The sequence below is a fragment of the Microtus oregoni genome, unplaced genomic scaffold (genome assembly GCF_018167655.1).
Source record: "Microtus oregoni isolate MIOR12 unplaced genomic scaffold, Mior012 000025F_ref0000491, whole genome shotgun sequence".
NCBI classification, from domain to species: domain Eukaryota; kingdom Metazoa; phylum Chordata; class Mammalia; order Rodentia; family Cricetidae; genus Microtus; species Microtus oregoni.
This window is the reverse complement of record NW_024543084.1, coordinates 27384836-27402487: the sequence shown is the minus strand read 5'-3', so window position 1 is coordinate 27402487 and position 17652 is coordinate 27384836. Positions and strand designations below refer to the sequence as shown.

General features: G+C 43.6%; 1 protein-coding gene across 2 annotated transcripts in view; it reads right to left on the bottom strand.

The window, feature by feature from the left end:
• Nucleotides 1-15388, bottom strand: part of Slc18a1 (solute carrier family 18 member A1) — a 37008-nt gene extending 21620 nt beyond the window's left edge. The window contains exons 1-8 of one of the 2 annotated variants that reach the window (XM_041674845.1): nucleotides 15347-15388; nucleotides 12182-12448; nucleotides 10684-11038; nucleotides 9498-9556; nucleotides 4887-4970; nucleotides 3906-3998; nucleotides 2347-2436; nucleotides 2081-2124 (exon numbers count right to left, since the gene is read on the bottom strand). In XM_041674845.1, coding sequence (XP_041530779.1) covers nucleotides 2081-2124; nucleotides 2347-2436; nucleotides 3906-3998; nucleotides 4887-4970; nucleotides 9498-9556; nucleotides 10684-11038; nucleotides 12182-12305 — 849 coding nt within the window. In that variant the 5' untranslated portion in view covers nucleotides 12306-12448; nucleotides 15347-15388. Of the gene's footprint in view, nucleotides 1-2080; nucleotides 2125-2346; nucleotides 2437-3905; nucleotides 3999-4886; nucleotides 4971-9497; nucleotides 9557-10683; nucleotides 11039-12181; nucleotides 12455-15346 lie in introns of those variants that run through there. The other variant, XM_041674844.1, reaches the window with a different exon arrangement.
• Nucleotides 15389-17652: the final 2264 nt, after the last annotated feature.

Genomic DNA, 17652 nt, shown 5'->3' with positions numbered 1-17652 from the left:
ACTCAGGTGTAGGGAAAGGAAGTGACCAGTCTGGTATCACAGCAGGGGACAGAGTCCATCATGTGTACAAGTCCTGAGGCAATCAGAGCAGCATACCATGTATTGGATATAATTCCTACCTCCAGTGAATGGCAGCAAGGCCAGGATGGTCAGACGTGTCCAGGGCCTTTCCACTATCTCTCTGGAAATGTTTGTCCCATGGGCAGCATTTGACAAAGGCAGAGCACTTAGCCCCAAAGGGAGAGCACAAGGGCTACAGAAGAAGCTCCTCATGCTATCCAGGTTCTTCCTTCCGGCCATTCTGAGTACGCTGTGCAGTTGGCGAGCCTAAACACCCATGTTCACATGCTGGTCCTAATGACCAATCTTGATTGTCCCTCTCTCATTGTCTTACACCAGCTACACCTGGACAACCCACCTTCCTTGTGGTGCCTTTCCCCAAATTACCATTCTTCTCATCTCCAGAATTCTCCATCTTACCTGTTCTTCAAGATCAAGTTCAAATTTCCCTTTTGCCACAGTGTTCCCTGACTCAGTCGTTGGAACCAAAGAGTTCTAATCTCTGGTGTGCTGTCTACTCTGTCACATGTGAGATTTAATAGTCTGGATACAATGACCACATACAAGAATGGATAAATTTAGAGGTGCAGAAACCAAAATTATAATATTCTTACTCCATATGCAAATCAAAGTAAAGAAATGGATATAAATAGCAAACATACACAAAGAAGTAAGTAAGCATCACAGTTAAAGACAGGTAATGATACTGCCAGAGCTGGGGGTGTGCATAGCTTAGTGGTGGAGTGCTTGCCTGGGCTGTTCAAGGCCCTGTGTTCAATCCCTACTGCAGACTGTCAGAGGTGAGGAGACAGAGAGAGAAAGTCAAACGGAGTAAAAAACACGACTTCCAACATTATAAAATGCGTGTTCATGAGGTTATTAACTGGAGTACTATTTGAGGTGGCAACATACTGAAAACCACCTAAACGCACACACAGGAAACAGAATGAAGCATTTTCTTCCCTAATGTGAGACATATAGCTGCAAAACAGTAAGGGGGTGTTTTTTGGGGGTATCCATTATTAAGTGATGGGGGAAAGCAGAATATAAAGAACCCTATAGAGTATGTTATCTTTTGGGGAAGAAAAGGTGGTAACCATAAGAAAACATACACAAATCATTTGGGAGAAAAACACACAAACATTGAAAGGAATTAAAATGCTTGCTTTGGAGAGATAGAGGTGAAGGAAGGGAAGGGGAAATAGCAATAGATTAATACCCTTTGAATATATCTTTCTAGCTAGCTTTGGCTCCTAGGTGGTAATGGTCTATACACCCCAAAGATACTACACTAATGTTATAAAGCGAATATGCCCTTACCAATTCACACAACAAAGTATTATGTTCAAGGAAAACTGCTTTCTAGTGTTCCCACTGACACTCAGGCCACGTTATCATCCACCTCAGTATGTTCTCCTTATCAGACTTTGTAGAGGATCTCACCCCCTTGCTCTTTGTATGTAGAAACTTCTCCAGCTCAGACACATCCTTGCCCTCCCAATAATGCCCAATCCTTCTCTGCTTCTGTTGTTACAATCCCTTCTTTGACTTCAGACAATTCACCAATAGTAGGGGAGCTGGCCCAGGTGGACACATAGCCTCTCCACTGGACCACTGCTCCTGTCTCTCCAGCACCTTCTTGATCAGTGCTCACACACTGGGCTCAACTTCTTGCTCAATGCTGTACCCACAGCCCTCATAATACAGCTCAATCTGGATTTCTCAAGCCATCTTTATCCTGAAGTCAGAAAAACACAAACTCTGGTATTTCTTACCTATAAATGAATGATGTTCCTCTTGGTTGTCTGGAGGTTTCTGTCACCTTCTTCATTCCACAGAAAATATCTGCTTCTTTCTAAAGCCCCACTTCCATCCAATACCAAGCCAGAGTTCTTTGCTATCTCCTAAGTGTAGGCCTGCCTAGAATCCAAATCTGAAGTTCACTTTTCCTGACTTCCTCTTTCTCCTGTGCTTAGCCACGCTATTTATCCCAGAGCAATGGAGTTTCATGTCCACTTACCTCAGAAGACACCTTGGAAGGCCATAGGATGCAGAGTTGGAGAGCTGAGGAAAAAGACAGAGGAAGAGCTCTGCTTACTCATCAATTATCCGGGGCTCTGCTAATGGCCACATAGCTACCACCTTGACTCCCTCAGCTCCTTCCTCTTCTCCTAGAACAAGACAGTCCTTGACCCATCTAAACATGTCCAGATAGACACCATGGCACGATGCATTTCCAACCCGAGCTGAGCTATTATCTGTATGGAGGCACCGGCATTGACTGACCTCCATCCAGAAGTGCCAGAAAGGCCAAGATGAGGAACGGCGAAGACTTGCCCACGAATTCATACATCACACTTCCAAAAGGGGCTCCCACTGAAAGAGAAGACAGCACAGATACCTGCAGTGCAAGTCCTCCACAACACCCTCTCAGCCTTTACTGAAGGCCTTGAGGGTCTGAGATCCACCGAGGCTGGAGGTTGAGAGGTGAAGGTTCATTCTCCATCCTCAAGACATTCCTTTCTAGTGAATGAAATTTAACAGAGCAGGGATTGGGGAAGCAATAGGACAAGTAATTGAAATGTGGTAAAATGTGTAATGGAATGAATCAGAAAGACCAGGTGGTCATAAACACTTAGCCGAGTCCACCGCATCTGGGGTGATGTGCAGGGTCAACAATGAGGAGTCTGAATGGGGCACAAGTGGCGGTGAGTGCTGACGCTAATGAAACACGCGTGTTCTGAGGGAAGATGTGAAGATGAAGATGGCTGGAGTGACGCCAATCGAGGGCTCCAGATATCCAGGTGAGCTATCTATTGATGTAACCAACAAGAGCCTTGTGGCTTATTGACAAACAAATTACTCTTTAGCAGAGAAAAACAGCACCAAGAGATTCTTCTGGTAGTCTGTACCTTGAAGGCAGCAGGGGTTGTGAAATAGAACCTGTAGGAGGTTCGTACCAAGAAAGAGGGAGAGGCTAAGCTTGAAGGGATCTAGCACGTTCGTTCTTCTGAAAGTGTGATAAAGGAGTCTGGTATGACCCACATCCAAGACTGGGTATCCATATGACTACTAACAAAGAACAGGGACTTCTTCCCTCTCTTCTCTACCATGGTGGCTGGTAGGACATAGGCCAGGGAATACGAGAGCTGGGTATTTCCCTTGGCAAGCTTGCAAACTCCCTGAGGGCAGAACATTGTCTGAAGCCTTTAACCTCTACGACATCTGTGTCAGCATGGTGTTTGGCACGGAGAAAGTGCTCAGCAAAAGGAAGCAGCTTGTTGAATTAGTCAGTATGAAGTCTAAACATCAAGGAAAACATAAATATATTGTGTGGAGCTGAGACATTCTGAGTACAAAACATCTGAGTCCTTATCCCTGACCCTGGCAGTACTTTGGATAGCTCCTTAATCTTTCTAATTCTCATCGCTAGCCTGGGGACAGCTGCTCATCCTTCACTAATTGGCGGTGAGGATTAAACGACATTACTTCTATGAAATCAGCAGGGAGTCTGGCAAAAGCGTGCCTGTGGAAAGCAGCAGCTGTGCCCAGAAGGAGAGGAGAGGGAAGCAGGAGCCATGATGTAGAGACATTCGCTCGCTTGGACTGGTTGGCCTTCAGAACTTCCCTGGGCCCTCCTGCATTTCATAGCTTCTTAAAGAGAGAGAAATGTCACCTCCCCCACGTGATCTATCTGAAGGAATCAACACAATTGGGCCAGGGGAGCAAGGAAAATACTTACTTGTCTTCCACGTCAGGGAAGTACCTGGCTCCTGGAACCATCTTTGTGGAGTTTGCAACACCCCCATCTCCTGAATTTAGACCTCTATTTAGGTACTACTTACCCAGAAGCCCCAAAGCCAGGCCCCCCAAAGCAATTCCCATGGCTCTCCCTCGTTCGTAGTTGTCGGTGTAGACACTGGCCAGCATCCCAAGCCCTGCATAGAAAATGACGGCAGATGTTGGCGTATGGGAGGTTGCTGATTGCTTCTTACAGTCCTTGGTCCCCACCCTACAATATCTTGAGTGACTGTCTTTGCTGGATATTTCACTTGAGGGGTTTTATAAAACTTAGCTCACAGAATACTAGAAATACTTCCTCCCACAGTTGCCACTCCCTCCTCCTCTACACACAACTTATTATTTTGGTGCTAATATTGTTAAAAATGAAAAGCCTTAGAGAAAGGGCAATATAATAATACTACCATCTAATCATTTCCCGTTTCAAAGGGTTTGTCATTTCCTAATATCTCCTTGCTTGAGGAGGTTACAGTCCAGGCCAGTAAAGGAAGATCTATGACCGGACTATTGTATTCATACGGTGATCAAGGAGGAACATGAAAACACTAGGCCCCTGGGAGACAGAACCGACTGGCAGCATCTAGCAACTGTGCCACCAGGCCATTCAGTTGTGTGAGGGGCAGAACACAGCAGCCTCATGGGATACTGTGATACCTTTGCTTAGCCATACTTTAAAAACTATGATGACATCACTGAAATAACAAGTCCTATTAAATAAAAGCAGCGCAAAGGAAGGGTCAAGAAGTGGAATAGATAAAAGCCTGACCTATGAAACCTACCGACCCCTCCCACAAGTTCATAATCACTCTATTCCTGAATGACAATTGCTACCTCCCTGGATGGCATTTTCCGTAGTTTCCTCATATAAATTTTATGTAGTACCTAAAGTAGTTAGGTAGTGGAAAGAAGTGTGTGTGTGTGTGTGTGTGTGTGTGTGTGTGTCTGTGTGTGTCTGTGTGTGTGTGTGTTTCTGTGTGTGTGTGTCTGTGTGTGTCTGTGTGTGTGTGTGTGTTTTGCAGCATTACCTGCAACTGACGAAAATGAAGATCCGATGCCTTGAAGGGTCCGGGCCACAAAGAGCAGGGCATAGGTGCCAGAGAAAGCAAACACTGGGAAAGATAAGAGTCAGAATGATCCAGGTTGGCGTGAGGAGAAACGTTTTCCTCAGTGGTGTGGCCACTAGTAGGGTGCTTGTGCTCCTGTAAATAGCCCCTCACCCATGCTTCTATAAGTAACCCTAATTAAACTTGCTGGGTCACCAGAAAAGACATGAAAGTAGAAAGGGGCTCACTGGGACTAGGAAGATTATCGGTGAGAGTGAGGGGGATGAAAGAGGGCAATTGGGAAGGAGGATGATCAAAGGTACCTACCAAAATGCAAGAAATGATCATAACCAAACCCATTAGTAGATATTAGGTTAATTAAGTTGTCACAGTCGGATTCAGCAATCAACTTGACATAGGCCAGAGACATCTGGGAAGAAGGAACCTCAGTCAAGGCATTACCTAGATCAGATTGGCCTGTGGCCATCGCTGTGAGGCATTTTCTTGTTAATAAATATAGGAGGGCCCAGCCCAACATGGGCAGTGCGATTCCTAGTTCCTAGGCAAGTGATCCTGGATTGTACAAAAAAGGTAGCTAAGCATGCCATTAGGAGCAAGCTAGTGAGCATCTTTCTTTCATAATCTCTGCATCAGTTTCTGCCTCTGGGTTTCGACCTTGGCTTTCCCCAACCAGGAACTGTATGCTGTAAGCCAAATAAACCCTTTTTTCCAGCAAGTATCTTCTGGTAAGAATATTTTATCACAACAACAAAACCCAAAATAGGACATTAATAAAACAACATTTTGAAAAAAAGAATACTTTTTAGGCCAAAGAGATGACTCAGTGAGTAAAGGTACTTGCTGCCAAGACTGCAAGGTGAGTTTGAACCTGGAGCCCACCTGGTAGGAGAGAAACAACTCTCGTAAGTTGTCCTTTGACTTTGGTGTACTCGGTGGCATACATATGCATGTGAAATAAATAAATAACACAATACATAAACATCAAAAAATTCTTTAAAAAAGGAAGAATTAGAAGCTGACCTCGAGTTCCATAGAGAGATGAGTCACTGTTACATAGATTTTTAAGCACACACAATGAGCTGAGACCCATTGTCTCATAGAATTAACATATTTAAATACAAAAGGAAGAAGAAAGCATGATGATGTTTGCCTTCTGTTCGGGAAGTTAATTGCTTAACTGACGTCACTCCAGCATTCAATTAGAACGGATTTAGAATTGGTAATGAAGCTAAGAGTCACAGGGCATAAATCACGTCAGTACCTGTGGAAGGAAGGCGAGGTCTCTTTATTTCTTGCTCAGAGTCTGATATTCTACCCACTGAAAGTGAGAGCTGGTACCTATCCCTACTCCTGGATCCAGTATTACATCACATTGACCTCTTGCCATTCCTGGGTCATTCTGGGCCATCTGTTGTGTGCACCTCAAGGGCCATAGACATTGGGTAGAAGACATCTTACATTTGATCTGACCTTTCCACTTGGTGGAAGATGCTTCCACCAATCAAACTGGGGTTTACTACATGATATCAAGTGTGCTGCTCTGCTGGCCTGGGAGCTGACGTGAAGGAGAAAGAACACATCAGTTTATGCCCTTGAAGATGGACCATCTAGTAGAGACTCTAACACAAATGAAACTGTGAGGCAAACTGGAGAGTACCGTCTCAAACTAAATCACAGGTTGTAGAGAATGTGTTGGTAGGCCCAGACATCACTCATCCTTGACTCCCAAACAATTTCTCCAAAGAAAAAAAGAATCCTTCCCAAGGTGTCTGAGCCAGAAAAACTTTAATCTTCCTGACCACTTATTATAGGTGTCTTGGGTTGTGTTTTACGAACTTCAGTTACAGCCCAGCATGACCACACCCAACTAATTGTCTCCCAAAAGCACACATTCTCAGTTCTCCAAGTTTAGCCTCCAATGCCCATCCTCAGACTTTCTAGTATCTAGCATGCTTAAACACCACTATTGTTGTATCTTTGAAGAATGGAGTGGCCAATTTGTCTTTTGTTTCTTTTTTAGTTTCAGAACTGAAAGTCACATTGTGGAAAACCTCAGTCCTGGGAAAATCAGTACAGCTGGTCATACTATTGAGAGAAAGCAATCATTTTCATTTTCTTTTTTATTTGTTCGTTTGACTGGTTTGTATTTTTAAGACAGAGTTTCTCTATGTAACAGCTCCAGGTGTCCTGAAACTTAATTTGTAGACCAGGCTGGCCTCAAACTCACAGAAATCTGCCTACCTCTGCCTCCCAAGTGCTGGGATTAAAGGTGAGCACCACCACCTGTCTTCTTTCCATTTTTCTAAATTAATATGGATCATTATTTGTCTCCCAGTTACGTTAAAAAAAAATCCCAGATAGGGGCTTTGAGAGTAATAATAAGCACCATCAACTGATGTGGGAGTGATTTCTTACTAATAAAGAAACTGCCTAGACCCATTTGATAGGCCAACCCTTAGGTAGGTGGAGTAAACAGAATGGAATGCTGGGAGAAAGAAGCTGAGTCAGGGAGTCGCCATGATTCTCCCACTCCAGACAGACGCAGGTTAAGATCATTCCTGGTAAGCAAGCTCGTGGGCTACACAGATTAATAAAAATGGGTTAGATCAATATGTAAAAGCTAGCCAATAAGAAACTGAAACTAACGGGTCAGGCAGTGTTTAAAAGAATACAGTTTCCGTGTAATTATTTCGGGTAAAGCTAGCTGGGTGGCGGGACACAGCCCGCCGTCCGTATTTCAACAATCAACTTCTTAGTAATTTTGCTTTTTTGAGACAGGATCTCACGTATCCTGGGCTGGCCTTGAACTCACTATAGCCAAGTATGACTCTGACCTTCTAAGCCTCCTACTTCTAACTCCCAAGTGCTAGGATTACAGGCCTGTGCCAGCATGCCCAGTTCTTATTTATTTTATTCAGATCCCAAGTCTTACACAGGCAACACTAATAGCTAAATATATTTTCTTTTGTATAGAATTAGGCTAACTCAGTAGATCAACACTAGTGACCTCACATAAACCATAATTGTTATTCAACACATACAGTTAGGTAAATAGGAAAGGATTTTAATTACTACTTCTTGGCAGAGAGGCAGGCAACGATTTTATACTAAAGAGCTTGGGCCACAGATACACTTCGTGGACTTATTTTGCAGGGTATGATCATGATTCCAAAGGCAACCACCACACCCTCCTCTAGACAGTGAGAACATATTTTATCCTTTATGTATGTTGCAGAAAAAAAATTAATGAATTTCCAAGTCACCCTGGATGACCATATTCCTTAATTTGTTCTCTTACACAGGCTGAGTTTATAGAAATTAATGAACACTGCTACTGAACTTCCTAGGTTTCTTTTCTTATTGGTAAATTCTCTTTCACCACTTCACACGTGTACACTCTGCTCTCCACCTCATCACCTTCTCCCGTTTCCCTCTGGACCCAACCAGCCCCTCTACCCCCACAAATCTCTTGCCTTCATTAACTAACTGGTTTTGGTTTTGTGTGGTGTCCCACAGAGTTTGATGAGGGCCTTCTCTTTGACCCTGAGTTTAGAACTAAGTCACGGAGCCTGGTGACTGCTTTTTTTTTTTTTTACTCTAATCACCAAAGTGTTTTTCCAGCTCTCAGCAAGAACATCCCATTTCAAGCTCTTGTATTTCAGCCTTCCTTTCACCCCTAAATTTAACTTTGGATTGGGTCAGTTCTTACTGTAGGGGAAGAAAAGCTGAGGAGGAATAGAGAAGAGGATGCCTGATAGAAAACTAAGGGAAAAAACCAACGGGGAGGGAGAAGCTGTGTAATTCAGAGCAGGCCTTAGCAAAGGCAGGTCTACAGGCACCTTCCTGGCATTAACCCCTAGAAGTGGACACCCCCACCCTGTGTGCTTCCTCCTCATGTCTCAGAGTCAACATCAGGCTTATTCACCTCACTGTTTTGATTCTGCCTCCATTAGGAAGCTGATAGCTGATACTGAATGGGCTTTGCCATTTACTCTCCTGTTTCTTTAGCAAATTTACTTCCCTAAAGTATTACCTTTAGTGCCCTCAGTTAGGACACAGTAGGATTTGGGACTTTTCTAGTTACTAGGATGCAATATTCTTTTGCTGTTGTTATTAGTCATCTTTCACCATAGCATACCAAAAGAATACCTTTACCATGGCATACTGAAGTAATACTATCTCTTTGTAAAAGATGGGAGGCTTGTAGTAAGCTTGCTCAAGAGATTAGTTACACACACACACAAACACACACACACATCCCTACCTGAACAAGTAAATATACATACACACATTCATATATGCCATGTTGTGTACATTCATACAGCTCTTATGATTTTCACCGAAGTAAATTAAGAATCTATTCTCCTGTAGAAGAGGAGAATAATTCCAATTAGGGGGAAGTGGTTACTTACACTATCCCAGCCCCTGTTCAAATGACTACAGAACATTTCAGTCAGTGTCCCAGTTGCTTGTTCGGATGTCTTCCTTTTCTCTGGGTTACACAATCCTGCTCCCTTACACATTTATACGACGAAGTCAAAGATGCTTAGTGAAGAGAAGCCAGTGACTTACTCAGTGTGGAGAGAAACATGATCATAAAGCCAGCAAACATGGGGATGTGATAGCCAATCCTAAAACAGAAGTGAACAAAAAAAGATAGCATTGCAGCAGGCATTCATATTCTCGGATGGTATTTTTTTAATCTCAGTACGAACAGAGATAAGGGCAATTTTTATATGTGAGTGCACACACATAAATAAACAAACATGCAGATCTACCCATAGACAAGGCCCAAATGATCCTTCCAGAGAAGGTGTCCCTCAAAACCTCAGGATCATCCTAGCTGAGAATTCCAGGAGCCAGAGCACAGATTGCATTCAGATTGTCCTATGCTCTCCTCCATACCACTCAAGCCTTGCTCACCGACTTCCAGCTGATCACTGCCTCTGCTCTCAGTGCTCAGATTCATTCATATCACTGAGAAGATGCCTAGAGCATGTCACCAACAACCCGCTCTCCTTTGGGATAACAGGCTGCCAAACTGCTGGCTCCCCTGGGACCAGAGCATCCCTTCTTTCCTTTTCTAACCACCTGCATCAGATTTAGGACCTTTTGGGAGTTACATATTAGATATTCACACTACAATTTATAACATCAAAATTACAATTATGAAGTAGCAGTGAAATAATTTTACGGTGGGGGTCACCACAACAAGAGGAACTGTATTAAAGGGTCACAGCATTAGGAGGGCTGAGAACCACCGACCTATATGAGACTTGGGCCTCTGTGCTAAGCTAAATATGTACTTGGTGGATGGAACACTGTGGCATTTGAATAAGAATGTCACCCATAGGCTCAAACATTTGAACACTTAGTCACCAGAGAGTGGTACATTGAAAGGATTAGAAGAATTAAGAGGTGTGGCCTTGTTGGAGCAAGCACATCACTGGGGGTAGACTTTGAACTTTGAGGTTTCAAAAGTCTGTGACAACTCCAGAGTGCCTCTCTCTCTCTCTCTCTCTCTCTCTCTCTCTCTCTCTCTCTCTGCTTATGAATCAGGATGTCGCTCTCAGCTATGCCTCCAGTACCTATTTGCATGCTGCTGTGCTTCCTGCCATGATGATAATAGACTAAACTTCTGAGACTGTAAGCAAGCCCCAAATTTAAATAGTTTTTCCTGCAATAATTACCTTGGTTATGGTGTGTCTTCACAGCAATAGGGCAATGACTAAGACAGACACTGTGGCTACTGAGTTACCTGTTGGTAAGTGGTCCTACAAATGGGTTGACCAGAAGTTGCATCAAAGCCTTTGAAGCAAATAGAACCCCAACCCGAACATTTTCTTCTTCCAAGTACTCTATCCCTTGCAAGCAGTTGTTTTTGGGTAGTGAGCCAGCTTCAGTGACCGGAGGAGGGATGGTGCCATTTGTCCATGCTACACGGAAGGGTATGCGCTCTTCTACAGGCACGGTGGTGTTGTCAAAGAGGGAGAATATGGTGGAGAAGGTAGGAGAGGTGAGAGCTTGCTGGGAGCTTACAGGAGGGCTCCTATGCAAAGAAGAGTTGACGTCTTTGAACTCTGTTGCATACAAGAAGGTGGGCACAATGGGCACTGGAAATCAATGAGGATACGTGATGAAACTCGAGGTCAAAGGTCCTTTTACCACTACTAACTTCAAAAGCATTACTACAATGTCCAGTTTGGTGCAGAAAGAAGACTCCTAAGTGACACCATGTAAAGCCCACTAAAGACCATGCCTGCTCAAGTCATCTTATTAGCTAAAGGAGCAAATTCTAGCCATCAGACAGTTAGACTTGACGGATTTGCGACATCCTTACGGCTTAATTCACCTGCTTGTAAAGAATCATGTATAACCTAAGAATCAATACTTGATGATGATCTATAATGATTTTCACAGATCGATGCAAAATGGGAAAATATTCACCCAATACACATATCCCAGCTGAAGTAGAACCCAGCCGGCTCTGCCTCTTTATATCAGTTTCCAGGTGACCAGAGGGCTGGAGAGGCTAAGGACCTCAGTGTGGTGTGAGAAGCTCTTAACTCTAAGGCAGTTCACAGGAATCAAATTCTGGCCCCAGGACTCGCTAGTGAGCAGCTTGGACATGTCACCCAACATCATTGAGTCTTGTTTTCTTTCTGTAAAAGAGACAGAACCTACCAGGACCCACTGATGGTTTAGTAATTTCTATGGTGGAGTGGAGAGGGGGTATACATATTTCCCTTTGATACTAAGATTTCTTATTTGCTATTTCAGTGTTTGTAAGAATTTCATTAATTATAGAAGCAGAAGAAATGAGTATTGACTGTATTGGATTATCTGTCAGCCAGAAAGTACAGAACCGTGAGGCAATGAACTGCCAACAGAGCAGACTTGGTAAAGACTTGGTTACCCTATGTTTGCAAAGACAGGCAGGAAAATCATCACAAGTAAACAATGCCCACTGCCCCACATGTCTCTAGAGTCATCGGCAACCATAGGAAGACATAATGGTGAAGAAGTAGGTCTTCTTTTCCTGCCAGGCACCTTTGAACCTGTTTTTGTTTGAACCTCTGAAGTTCAACAGCCTTCAGACCCTGCTGCCTATAGTTCCCTCCAACCCTCAACAACTTCCATGTCTTTTCCATATGACAAACTTAACAAGTCTCTCACTGATGAAATCAAGCAGGGTACATGCTGCCTGCTGTGACCCAAAGCAAACACATCCTCGACACAAAAAGCCCCAGACGTACCCACTACAGTGAGCAGCATGTTGTCCAGGAGCAGAGCCACAAACACCACCACCAGCACCAGCTTCCGGGATTCTCTCCCTTCCTTCAGCAACCGCCGAGGAGCACCCAGAACAACCTGGAACATGGCAGGGCTGCAGGAGGCGGGGCTGGGTAGGGAGTGGGAGCGTAGGGGCCTTCTCCTCCAGGTGCTTCGGAAGGTCCCTTGACAGATGTGGGTCTTCTGGCACCTTTGTAGAAGAGGACGTCGGCCTGGTCCAGAACAGCTCACTGTACAAATCAACAGTGGAAATGCTTGCAAGCAGCGAAAGAGTTTGAATTTTCCACGCCGATCTGCTCATTCCTTATATAATTTCAATAATTCCATATTTCCCATAACACTTTGCAGAAAACTTTGCTTACCAGAGATTTGTGTCTGAAATTACAGCCACTGCATTAAGCAGCTTCCACCGGTGCCCAGCCTCTTTGTTTCTCAAATGAGAGGCATCAGCTTTTTCCCTGAATCACCTGAGACATTATAGACTTGTCTCTTCTAATTTTTAAATGGTTTTAATTATGGAATACTGTCTTTAAAGGTAGCTTTATGAGTCAGGCACGGTGGTGCACACCTATAATCCCAAGACCCAGAAGGCAAAGCCAAGAGGACCATAAGATTGGGGCCAGCCTGGACTACATAGAGATTCAGGTCGCAGCTACACAGCAAGATCTTGCCTCAAAAATAACATAAATACAAATAAAAGCAACTTTATTACTATACCAAAAATGTTTGTTTATCACCATTCAAAAATCGTAGCATAGAAGACTACATGGAGCCTGCAAACATATATATCAACTGACAACATTAACCAGAAACAGAATAGTTTAAAAAAAAAAAGAACCAAAGACTCAGGAGCTGAAGAGATTTGTCCTGGGTCACAAAATTGGTGTCAAACAAAGATAATCCCCCAAGCTTCTTAACTTGTTTATTTGCGGTCTAGCTTTTCCTGTGGATATAGGTTCGAAGTATGTGTACTTTGTGTATTTAAGCTACAGGACCCTGCTTAGAAAAGCATGCTGCTGTGTAAATAAGATACTAACTTTGACAACGAGTTTCCTAAGCAGGCTTCTCTATCAGTAGTTTCCTATTTAGGAACCTGTAACATATGTTATCATCAAGCCCCAGTCCCCTGCCTAACCTCAGGAAATTGAAATTTCTAGGAGGATTTCATTTGTTTTTTATGAGACTTCTGTTAGAGTGCCAACAATATCAATAATGTAACATTTAACAATGGACTACTGTCGTAAACTATATGATATATATATGACGATACATTCACAGCTTGACATCGGTACGTTAAAAAAAAAAGTGTGCTTCTTTTTAACCAACTAGAAAGATGCACATTTAAGGGTTGGTTACTTTAATCAGTGATTTTACTCGCTTCCTTGTTTATCATTTTAAAGTATTCTATAATGAACCAGTTTTATGAAACAAGCAGTAAATAATTTTGAATGGTTATCTCTGGGATTAAATGTTAGCCTCAAAAGGTAGAAGTACCGCAGGCACTGAGCTGGTGCCTTCTAAGCCCCGGGCTAGAAGAATATCTTCCCCACTTCAGTTCAAGGGGCACGCGCCTAAGTGAAACAAATTCCGAGATGACTTTGAACCAGGGATCACATACTGTGACCTGGCAGCCTTCACTTCTTTGTATAATAAGAAATTTCAAACTACAAACTTACGAGAGAAAAATCAGCATTTGTTCAACTATGTTCATAGCAGTATTATTTGTAATAGCCAGAACCTGGAAACAACCTAGATGTCCTTCAATGGAAGAATGGATGAAGAAAGTATGGAATATATACACATTAGAGTACTACGCTGCGGTAAAAAACAATGACTTCTCAAATTTTGCATGCAAATGGATGGAAATAGAAAACACTATTCTGAGTGAGGTATCCCAGACCCAAAAAGATGAACATGGGATGTACTCACTCATAATTGGTTTCTAGCCATAAATAAGGGTCACGGAGACTACAATTGGTGAACCTAAAGAAACTAAATAAGAAGGTGAACCCAAGGAAAAACATATCGTTATCCTCTTGGCTATGGGAAGTAGACAAAATTGCCAGGGAGAAAATTGGGATCTTAGGGGTGGGGTGGGATGGGGGTAAGGGGAGATGGGGAGAGAAAAGTTAGAAGGGAAGGAGGGGGGGCCTTGGGGAAACAGGAGGATTGGGATAAAGGAAGTTTGGACGGGGGAGTACGGAACCACAATTCTTAGTTAAGGGAGCCACTTTAGGGTTGGCAAGAGACCTGACCCTAGAGGGGCTCCCAGGTGCCCAAGCCGAGGTCCCCAGTTAGTTCCTTGGGCAGCTGAGGATAGGGAACCTGAAATGACCCTATCCTAGAGCAATAATGACGAATATCTTGCATATCATCATAGAACCTTCATCTGGTGATGGATGGAGATAGAGACAGAGACCCACACTGGAGCACTGGACTGAGCTCCCAAGGTCCCAATGAGGAGCAGAAGGAGGGAGAACATGAGCAAAGAAGTCGGGACCACGAGGGGTGCACCCACCCACTGAGACAGTGGAGCTGATCTATTGGGAGCTCACCAAGGCCAACTGGACTGTGACTGAAAAAGCATGGGATAAAACTGGACTCTCTGAACATGGCGAACAATGAGGGCTGATGAGACGCAAAGGACAATGGCACGGGGTTTTGATCCTGCTTAATGTGCTGGCTTTGTGGGAGCATAGCCAGTTTGGATGTTCACCTTCCTAGATATGGACGGAGTGGGGAGGACCTAGGACTTATCACAGGGCAGAAAACCCTGACAGCTCTTTGGACTGGAGAGGGAGGGGGAAAGGAGTGGGGGGAGGGGGAGAAGGGTGGGAGGAGGGGGAGGGAAATGGGAGGCTGGGAGGAGGTGGAAACTTGTTTTTTTTTTTCTCCTTTTCTCAATAAAAAAAAAGAAAATCAGGAAAAGCTAAAAGAAAGCAGCAAAAATGAAACGATGTTAAGTAGAGTAAAATAAGTAGGGAGAGATTAAAAAATTCAATAAAACAACAGCAAGAAAATAAGAAATCTGTCAGTCCATCAGTACTAAACTTCACAGTCAAATTCCTCAAATAAGAAACAGAACTTGTAAGGAAGAATTAAACTCCAAAGGGGAAAAACAATCTTACCTTACAGTTCATCTTGATGTGAAGCGCTCAGAGAGAAACTGGTAGCTTTGGCAAGACAGCAGAGACTCTGCTCTCTGGAAGTAGATGTGCTGATGGATTTATTGCTGCCTGTTATCTGAGGAAATTGTGTGTGTGTGTGTGTGTGTGTGTGTGTGTGCGCGCGCGCGCGCGCGCGCGCGCGCGCGCGCTTTGTCCACAAAGACTTAATTGGAACCTCCAACCGGTTTTATTTAGACCCTTAGCTCCCTGTATCAAAAGCAGGCTGGGCTGCAGAGGATGGAGGGGGTGGATTTCTTCCAAAGCAAAGAGGCTCTGGGCTGTGTTGGTTTTCATCTGTGCTTATCTATCATACACCATTTGCTCGTTTAACTCTTGCCTGGATCTGAATACAAACCAGAATGCCAGATAGAACAGGCTGCATCTCTTGTCCTTTGCTACTTCAAGATGCCTCCTGTGTTCCAATTCTTTCCTTAAAAGTAATAAATCTTGAAACATTTATGTGAAGAAAAATGATGTGCTTACTGCTTTTTTGCCATAAACTCTAACATCTGGGGCTGGGGAGATGAGTCAATAAATGATCTGCCACACATGCGTAAAGACCTGAGTTTGATTCCCAGCCTACATTTGCTGTAACGCAGCTCTGGAGGTCACAAGTCCACACAGCTGTGCCTAGGTTCAAATGAAGGTATCAGCAGGTCTTTGTCCTTCTGTTGACTCTGGGGACAATTCAATTCTTCCAGCTCCTAGAAGCCACCTGTGGATCTTGGCTCCTAGCTTCCACCTTCAAAAGCAGCAGCAGGTGTCTAATTCTCTCCCTCCTTCACATATAAGAATTCTTGTGGTAACACTGAGCGTGCCCAAATATTTCAAGATTAACTTCCTGTCCCCAGGACCTTAACATAGTCATACTTGCAACACCTGTACTTTTTATTTATTTATTTATTTTTTAATTTTCGAGCCAGGGTTTCTCTGGTAGTTTTTGGTGCCTCTCCTGGAACAAGCTCTTGTAGATAAGGCTGGCTTCGAACTCACAGAGATCCACCTGCCTCTGCCTCCCGAGTGCTGGGATTAAAGGCATGCACCACCATGACCCAGCAACACCTGTACCTTTGAACATACAGAGAAACAGTCATAGGTTCATGACCAGATGTGAGCATCTCTGAGTACCACTGCCTGTAATCACAGGGGGCAAAGCAAGTGGGTCTGTAAAAGGAGTGGCAGGCAGCTTCCCACCACCTGGCTCCCTGGCTAGTTTATACCCCAAAATAACAACACACAAATTGTATTCATTTAAACACTGCATGGCCCATTATCTCCAGTCTCTTACTGGCTGGCTAACTTTCACATCTTGATTAACCCATATCTAGTAATCTGTGTATCACCACAGGGTTGTGGCTTACCAGGAAGATTCTAACCTACATCCATCTTGGGCTGGAGCTTCATGGCATCTGCCTGACTCTGCTTTCTTTCTCCCAGAATTCTGTACAGGCTACTCTGCCTATCTAAGCTGCTGTCCTATCAAAAGACCAAGGCAGATTCTTTATTAACCAATGAAAGTAACATATAGACAGAAGATCCTCCTACATCATGGGTCTCCCAACATTCCCCTATACCTGTATCTCTAAGGGAAAAGGGGGATTATGGTCAAAAGCTGGAGGAGATTTATCACTAAATGTATTTTCGAGCTGTGGGCAAAAGACCTTTTAAGAATCCAGTTGGCACTTCTGGCACCATGTTCCCTGCCAAGTGCAGTTTAGGTTCTCTGGGGGTTTAGGCATTTCTCATGAGGCTGAGGGAAGATAGAACAATCCCAAGTGAAAATCTATTCGAAGATACCACCAAAATAAGAGTCTCACCCATAAGAGTTTATGAAAATGATGGCTTGGGGAAATGAGACTTTCAGAGGGCAGGTGTGGATGAAGGATGATCATGCTTCACATTTACAGAAATAATAGTAACGATGGCAACTGCTGTTAAATGCCTAGTCTATTTTCAGCATATTGATCATATGTACCCACATGTTATTTTTAATATATATTATATTTAAAACATGTAGATACATTGTTCAGCTGTGCAGTGCTTATGTTCATAGGCAGGCCAACTCGGTCTTCAAAGATACTGACGAGCACAGGAATGAGTGTTCATCTTCCTCTGGTTAATTTTTTCATTTATGTGGGGGGGGGTCCGCATACATGTGTGCCATAACACATGTGTCATTCCTCACCTTCTACTTTGTTGAGACCTTTTGGATTTGTCACTGCGCTCACCAGGCTGGCTGGTCAACAAGAAGGTCCGGTGAACGTAAG